The sequence below is a fragment of the Gymnodraco acuticeps genome, unplaced genomic scaffold (assembly GCF_902827175.1).
Source record: "Gymnodraco acuticeps unplaced genomic scaffold, fGymAcu1.1, whole genome shotgun sequence".
NCBI classification, from domain to species: domain Eukaryota; kingdom Metazoa; phylum Chordata; class Actinopteri; order Perciformes; family Bathydraconidae; genus Gymnodraco; species Gymnodraco acuticeps.
In genome coordinates this window covers 195977-204909 of record NW_022992166.1, presented here as the reverse complement: position 1 = coordinate 204909, position 8933 = coordinate 195977, and the positions used below count along the sequence as shown (strand labels likewise).

The following is an 8933-nucleotide window of genomic DNA, read 5'->3' as shown; positions in this document are numbered from 1 at the left end:
CACACACACACACACACACACACACACACACACACACACACACACACACACACACACACACAATAATGTTTTAAAATGTTCTCCGACACCATTTGTTCCCACAATCACCTCTTCCTAATGTCTACACCTTCTCATCTTTCCTCCCCCCTTCCCCTCCATGTTTCCTCCCCTCTTCCCCTCCATGTTTCCTCCCCCCTTCCCCTCCCCTGTTCCTCCCCCTCCATGTTTCCTCCCCCCTTCCCCTCCATGTTTCCTCCCCCCTTCCCCTCCATGTTTCCTCACCCCTTCCCCTCCATGTTTCCCTCACCCATTCCCCTCCATGTTTCCTCCCCCTCCATGTTTCCTTCCCTCCATGTTTCCTCCTCCCTTCCCCTCCATGTTTCCTCACCCCTTCCCCTCCATGTTTCCTCACCCATTTGTTGTACTTGAGGGGTCCGGTGAAGCCCATGACCTCGATGAGTTTGGTGAACGCTCCCACTTCCTCCTCTGTGTGCTGCGGCTTCTCGTTCACATTGAAGAGCTGCAGACGCACGGAGGAGGATGAAGAACAGGGAATAGAAAGGGCCGGTACGTTTATAGAGCACATGTTCAGAGGCAGAGTGTTTAACATCAACAAGACGACAACAGAAAGGAACACAGTGGAAGAAGAGATAGTTTAAAAACATTGTAAGTACAGTAGGTGCTCAAACAAGTTAAAAGACTTCTGAGTAAGCAGCTGTTTTTAGCCTAGACTTAAAATCACTCAATAACAAAAGGTGGAAAGTGGAAGAAGACAGCGAGGAAAGGGAAGATTAGAATAATGATAAAGCACTTTGCATACAGCAGCTCAGAGTGCTTTAACAACACGGCACACAAACTGATTCCCTTCAGATCTAAGACCTCTATGGAGACATGCAGCAACATCATCGGACAGCTACGAGGGGGCAAGAGGAGTGAGTCGATTCAACGAAATATAAAAACCTAAAAGGAGGAGAAGCAGCCATCTTGTGTCATCTCTGACCCTCATGCCACATCCGGTCTGAAACCACCAGACTCAGAGACAGTGTCATCCCACAGGCCATAGAGCGGAGCAGGGAGGACGTGTTCACCCTGCAGGAAGCTGCCGGTTCCCTCGACTGAAAGCAACGGGATTTCTCCACAGGATTTTGGAATATTGTAAAAAATAAGGTCTGTGGAAAACGAACCTGTTTGATAAATGCACGTTTTGTTCAGCCGGATAATCTCCACATGTGTACCTAGGGCTGTGCAATTATGGCAAAAATCATAATCACGATTATTTGGGTCAATAATTGATATCACGATTATTTTGACGATTATTCATTGACCATTTATTGAACTTTAAAACAAATAATATTTTACCAATAAACAAGATCAACAAATATGTTGGAGCACACTTCCAAAACCATACTAAACATATATTATTAATATGATAAATAAAATAAATTAGACCAAAATAAATGAAATCCAACATGTTGCAGTGCACTGTCACAACCTACTGAACACTCCTTAACATATAGCCAACATGTTGGTAAAACATATTCAACATATTCCACTCAGTTAAACGTTGAAGGCTGGCCAACCGTCATGGTCCAGAAGTAACAGGAAATAAATGTTGAACTACAATTTAAGACCAAATAAAAATGTGTTGGCCACCATGGCAAATGCTGGTAGGGCTGCTCGTGTCATCTCTTAAAGATGTTTTGCAAGAAACACCAGCCTGTTGACATGGTCTGGTTTCAGAGATGAGCGCAGGCAGGTGACAATATTGCCACCTGTACTGAAGACCCTCAGCCACGCCCCGACACATGGGGTGACGCCGGCCAATCACAAAGCTTTGATGCGTTCAAGTGCATTATTCTGGCACAGGAAGATTATGTTACAGGACATTAACGATAAAACAGAATATTGTTGTTCTATTTTTAGACACATCTCGCGATCGACTGGTTGGGCACCCCTGGGCTAGACCATAGGTCTGTTGTGGTAGCAAAGTAGTCAGCTGAAGCCACATCTCTCTCAACTTCCCCACGGCATTTGTCACATAGCGCAGGCAGCGCAGACCTGCTGAAATAATACCGAGACGGCATCGCGTAACGCTTGTCCAACGTGTTCACAAGTTGCTTAAAGCCCTGGTTGCTAACAGTGCTAACTGGGCACATATCTTTAGCGATGTGAAATGTAAAGGCAAAGTACTTGCAAATAGTGGAAATAGTTTGACCCTTCTTTTTAACGAGTTGCTGCTCTTGTTCTGACATCTTCGCTCGCGCTGAACACTCACAACACATGTCACTCCCACGTGGCCGAGTGGGCTTTTAGGGAGGGGCGAAAGCGCACCCAGCAAAATAATCGTATTTTGTCAATTATGCTGTTTTCATAATCGTCGCAAGCTATAATCGTAATCGCGATTAAAATACGATTAATTGCACAGCCCTATGTGTACCCTACTTTTTCAAATCATAAATCTAATGGCCAGAAGCTAAATGCTAACGTGATGCTATAAAGGAGCTACAGCGAGTCCAGCAGCACGACTTCAACGTCACGCCGACTTCAGATCCAGATTCAAACACACAGACTCTAGATGGAACGAGTTGAAGCGTTTGTTTGAACAGTCTGCAGGAGGCAGGGACTTGCTTTCAAGCAGAACAGAAACTAACTTAGAGGAGTGTTCACGTGTTCGGCGTAATGACGTACAACGACCTCCACGACTTCTGTAGTCCTATTCAGCCACTTGGTAACAACCATCGTTTCTCAGACACGTCAACAACAAAACGTGATCCGTCTCTTCAATGTGTCTCAACCTCAGACCTTAGTTCAGATAGTTTCCTAAACCCTATGGAGAGATCCCATTGGCTCTGAGACCAGGGAACAGGAAGTGGATTCTGACTCACTTCCTGGTTTTAGGAGTCGTTCCTGCACCGCGCTATGAGACTGTTAAACACCTGAACTCTGTGAAGAACATCCATCTGTTTGTCATCTCGCAATTTACTTTTTATCTAAATAGTTATCACTTTCACCCTTTCTTTATAACTGATGCTGTATTTTGATTTTAAAAAGGTGTCTATTATCAGCTGGAAATTAGCATGTTGGCTAAAGCTAATGCTCCATTTACTGTGTTTAGTGACAGCCAGTGTTTCCGCCAGACCAGGGCTGAGAGAGCGAGGGGGGGGGGTTTGATTTTTGACTTGAGCCGTCCCTTATAGATACTGTATGTTTACGCCAGTGAGCCGGCTCTCTTAAAGCGCCGGCTCTCTTAAAGCGCCGGCTCTCTTAAAGCGCCGGCTCTCTTAAAGCGCCGGCTCTCTTAAAGCGCCGGCTCTCTTAAAGCACCGGCTCTCTTAAAGCGCCGGCTCTCTTAAAGCGCCGGCTCTCTTAAAGCGCCGGCTCTCTTAAAGCGCCGGCTCTCTTAAAGCGCCGGCTCTCTTAAAGCGCCGGCTCTCTTAAAGAGCCGGCTCTCTTAAAGCGCCGGCTCTCTTAAAGCGCCGGCTCTCTTAAAGAGCCGGCTCTCTTAAAGCGCCGGCTCTCTTAAAGCGCCGGCTCCCAAACGGCTCTTCATGTTACCAGTTTACCACGGAGCCTCAGTTTTGCCGCTGCGAGGCTCTGGCGCTCGCCGCTCACGCGCGTGCTCCACTAAAACCCCCAGCGCTCATCGCGTCCAAATCACGCACGTTCCGTGTCGTCCTGTAGCAGGCACCTTCGATGTCGGGGAAACGATCTTCAATACTCCGAAAACAATCCCACCAGACTCCGTTGCCCCTCCAACAGCGGGATGTCCTTTTTGCTTTTCGTAATTTCAAGCGATAAAAACTCTAGATCTTCTCTCGAATTATTAATATTTTGGGACGCCCTCGGCCCGAGTTCAGGGCGTCCCGAGCTGAATAAGGGCGTCAAATGACGGCAAGACGGCCCTCTGGCGGAAACGCTGGTGACAGCTGATCAATGGGGACTGTCCACGACGCCATCAACAAATAGACTAAACTAAATATCACCACCTTCAAAACAACCTGGGTGACGGAGAAAGCTTTTCAAGAAACGACACGGGTCCAGGTTATGATGCCGATACCGTTGTACATTATATTTACTCGCACCATTGTCTCCCTAAGTTCATTTCTAGGGATGAACAAATGTCAGATTTCTCAATGTTTTTGTTGCTGTGTGTGTGTGTGTGTGTGTGTGTGTGTGTGTGTGTGTGTGTGTGTGTGTGTTATCTCTGTGTGTGTGTGTTATCTCTGTGTGTGTGTGTGTGTGTTATCTCTGTGTGTGTGTGTGTGTTATCTCTGTGTGTGTGTTATCTCTGTGTGTGTGTGTGTGTTATCTCTGTGTGTGTGTGCGTGTTATCTCTGTGTGTGTGTGTTATCTCTGTGTGTGTGTTATCTCTGTGTGTGTGTGTGTGTTATCTCTGTGTGTGTGTGTGTTATCTCTGTGTGTGTGTGTGTGTTATCTCTGTGTGTGTGTGTTATCTCTGTGTGTGTGTGCGTGTTATCTCTGTGTGTGTGTGTTATCTCTGTGTGTGTGTGTTATCTCTGTGTGTGTGTGTGTGTTATCTCTGTGTGTGTGTGTGTTATCTCTGTGTGTGTGTGTTATCTCTGTGTGTGTGTGTGTTTATCTCTGTGTGTGTGTGTGTGTTATCTCTGTGTGTGTGTGTGTTATCTCTGTGTGTGTGTTATCTCTGTGTGTGTGTGTGTTATCTCTGTGTGTGTGTGTGTTATCTCTGTGTGTGTGTGTGTTATCTCTGTGTGTGTGTGTGTGTTACCTCTGTGTGTGTGTGTGTGTGACTGTGTGTGTTACCTCTGTGTGTGTGTGTGTGTGTATGTGTGTGTGTTACCTCTGTGTGTGTGTGTGTGTGTGTGTGTGTGTGTGTGTATTTCTCGATGTTTTTCCTGTTTCCTTGTTATTTTTTCCGCTTTTTCATCAAACCAAATTATGAGATTTGGTCAAAATATAAGTAAATATTGTGCTTTTGAAAAGTAAAGCCTTTGAATGTCTGAAAGTATTGAATCGATCAACCTATATAGTTAACAGGACACACACACACACACACACACACACACACACACCACACACACACACACACACACACACACACACACACACACACACACCCACACACACACACACACACACACACACACACACACACACACACACACACACACACACACACACACACACACACCACACACACACACACACACACACACACACACACACACACACAGCTGTGTTGGCAGCTCTTCCTGACCCGTTAACCTTCATCAGGAATATCAGATCACACTGAAACATCACGGATGACATCTGTCCCGTCAGATCACCATGTCGGCCGTAACTAGCAGCGGCCCATTGAAGCTGTGCTCGGGGTCAGACATCACACGTTAGAGGGTTTTATCCAAACCACCACTGCGTTGGGGGCAAGGGATTTCTAGAGATGTTATCAAGATAAAGGATCTCAACACGCTTTCATAAACAAATAACTGTTATATATTATTTTTAAATTATTTCTTTTTTATTTATTTATTTGTTTTTCTTTGTCTATAATTCCCTCAGTTCGTTATTATGTAATTGTTTGCATGTTGTTTTTGTTGTTAAATACATTTTTCAATAACGTTGTGACTTCAACAACACCTTAAATAAATATTTGTGTGTGTGCTACCGGTCGGGTGCTGTGTGTGTGTGTGTGTGTGCTACCGGTCGGGTGCTGTGTGTGCTACCGGTCGGGTGCTGTGTGTGTGTGCTACCGGTCGGGTGCTGTGTGTGTGTGTGTGTGTGCTACCGGTCGGGTGCTGTGTGTGTGTGTGTGCTACCGGTCGGGTGCTGTGTGTGTGTGTATATCTGTGTGTGTGTGTGTGTTACTTGTGGGGTGCTCTGTGTGTGTGTGTGTGTGTGTGTGTGTGTTACCTGTGGGGTGCTCTGTGTGTGCGTGTGTGTGTGTTACCTGTGGGGTGCTCTGTGTGTGCGTGTGTGTGTGTTACCTGTGGGGTGCTCTGTGTGTGTGTGTGTGTGTGTGTGTGTGTGTGTGTGTGTGTGTGTGTGTTACCTGTGGGGTGCTGTGCAGGGTGCGACATGATGTTAAACAGGGAGAGGACACTCTCCAGGAGGCTAGAGCTCGGACTGAACAGAATTCCTGAAAACAAAAAACAAGAGAGAAGAAGAACACACGGTGAGAGAACTACAAAAACAACAGCATGCATTAACCCTAAACTCTGGCAGTTGATGTGTATTTAAAAACACATCCTTCAGGGGGAGAAGTACTCAGATCTTGTTCTTGAGTAAAAGTAGAAGTACTCAGATCTTGTTCTTGAGTAAAAGTAGAAGTACTCAGATATTGTACTTGAGTAAAAGTAGAAGTACTCAGGTCTTGTTCTTAAGTAAAAGTAGAAGTACTCAGGTCTTGTACTTGAGTAAAAGTAGAAGTACTCAGGTCTTGTTCTTAAGTAAAAGTAGAAGTACTCAGGTCTTGTACTTGAGTAAAAGTAGAAGTACTCAGGTCTTGTTCTTAAGTAAAAGTAGAAGTACTCAGGTCTTGTTCTTAAGTAAAAGTAGAAGTACTCAGATATTGTACTTGAGTAAAAGTAGAAGTACTCAGATATTGTACTTGAGTAAAAGTAGAAGTACTCAGATCTTGTACTTCAGTAAAAGTAGAAGTACTCAGATCTTGTTCTTGAGTAAAAGTAGAAGTACTCAGATATTGTACTTGAGTAAAAGTAGAAGTACTCAGATCTTGTACTTCAGTAAAAGTAGAAGTACTCAGATCTTGTTCTTGAGTAAAAGTAGAAGTACTCAGATCTTGTACTTGAGTAAAAGTAGAAGTACTCAGGTCTTGTACTTGAGTAAAAGTAGAAGTACTCAGATCTTGTTCTTAAGTAAAAGTAGAAGTACTCAGATCTTGTACTTGAGTAAAAGTAGAAGTACCAGAGTGTAGGAATACTCTGTTACAGTAAAAGTCCTGCATTCAAAATGTTCCTCAAGTGAAAGTAGAAAAGTATTCTCATCAAAATATAGTGAAAGACAGTAAAAGTAGTCGTTGTGCAGATTGGTCCATTTCAGAATAATATATATGATATGTTTTATAATGATTGATCATGAAAGTGTTCTCAAAGCTGGTGAAGGTGCAGCTAGTTTGAATGACTTTGTATACTGCAGGGTAGCTGGTGGATTTACTCCAGGTGGAACTAAAGTCTGATTCAACACTTGATTATATTTACCATCATTCATCCACATCTGTGAAGTAACTAAAGGGATTAAATACATGTCGTGGAGGAAAAGTACACAGTAGCATGAAATGGATAGTAAAGTACAAGTACCTCAACATTGTACTTGAGTACAGTACTACATTGTACTTAGTGACTTCCCTGTAAATCATGTTTAGAGGAGTGATACTTGTCACCAAATCCCGTTAGCATGCTAAGCTAACGTTATCTCGTTACCTGTCCGTAGGCTCTGTTCCCGTTAATAAAGAGGGTTCTGAGGGCGGTGAGCAGCGGCCTCCGGTACATGGCTCCTCTCTCTGCGGGGAATCAGAGATGAAAAGCGGATGCAGCTCCTGGGGAAGAAGCTTCGGGTTTAATAACAACCTCTTCTCGGTAGCAGCAATGTCAACTGAAGCTGTCCTGCGCCCAATACTGTCCGGGGGAGCGGGAGATAAGGCTCAGCGAAGAAAGGTTCCGCTTTGACACAGACTGGGTTTTATATACTATGTCTATGGTTTTAATTAAGTACTTTTAAGATAAGATATACTTTTTGCACTACGTAATCAGATCTTGTTCTTGAGTAAAAGTAGACGTACTCAGATCTTGTAATTAAGTAAAAGTAGCAATACTAATGTGTAAAAGTAAAGCAAAAGGCATGCATTTAAACTTGTACTTTGTAAACTAAAAGTAACTAAATATGTTATGTAAATATATTAGAGTAAAGTACAGAGTAGCATAATGTGAAAATAGTCAAGTAAAGACATCTACATGTGTCCCTTCAGTATGTACTATGATAAAGAAATGGGACCTTGTGGCAAAGTGTCTAGATTGTTAATAGGTACAAGTTAAGCTTGGCGAACAAAAATACAAATAGTAAAATGTTGATATTCCAGAGTTCATGTTCTGATTTACTCTAATCCACTTAGTTTCCATCCTTTTCAAATTATGTCAACATTAATGTTCCTGGCATGACGACCCAGTGCAGACTTTAATGAAGCTTCCTTATTATGTTCTGTTTCTCCAACAAATCACTCTGGATGAATAGAGGAAGCACGATGAAAAGAAGGTGTATTAGTGTGAGACTGAGAAGAGAACATCTGCACCAGAGAAAAACCAAATGACACGGAGTGAGACGGGAAACCGAAAAAGGTCAAGTGGAGGTTTTCTGGACCGGTTTTCAGTTTGTGAGGAAATGAAATCAGCGGCTGCAGATTGATGCTGAACGTGAAAACTTACAATAATATTCAGAGGTGAGTTATGAGACGCGAACAGCCGGGGGTAATGTCAGGTCTAGCCACTGCTATTTCCTCTGTGCAGTGACCTCACCTGACACACACACACACACACACACACACACACACACACACACACACACACACACACACACACACACACACACACACACACACACACACACACACACACACACACACACACACACACAGTCACTCTGTTTCCCATCTTTGACCTTGAACTTGCATTGAATAACCCTCCCGGGAAGCTACCAGAAGTCCCAGCAGTCTGCCTTCGCTCCAGACGTACAGTAAAATGTGTCAACTATTACATTTAATCTGTTTCACAGTTTAGTTTATGTACTGCCATGCAAAAATAAAGCAAATATGGTGGACCCCCTAATAGGCATTAAAATAGCCAAATATTGGAAGTTACCAGATGTTTTTCTACACACCATTAAAGGCACTTTAAAAAAAACTGTAGGTATACAGTGGTCATGTCATATTTCTTTGTTGGACC

The 8933-nt window shown here is 43.7% G+C and overlaps 1 protein-coding gene across 1 annotated transcript in view; it reads right to left on the bottom strand.

Annotated features, from left to right (window-relative positions):
- The window catches only part of LOC117538721 (ubiquinol-cytochrome-c reductase complex assembly factor 1), a 22518-nt gene extending 14895 nt beyond the window's left edge, over positions 1–7623 (bottom strand). The window contains exons 1-3 of the mRNA XM_034204625.1: positions 7419–7623; positions 6029–6115; positions 413–520 (exon numbers count right to left, since the gene is read on the bottom strand). Of these exons, the coding sequence (XP_034060516.1) occupies positions 413–520; positions 6029–6115; positions 7419–7487 (264 nt within the window). The 5' untranslated portion in view covers positions 7488–7623. The remainder of the gene's footprint in view (positions 1–412; positions 521–6028; positions 6116–7418) is intronic.
- Positions 7624–8933: the final 1310 nt, after the last annotated feature.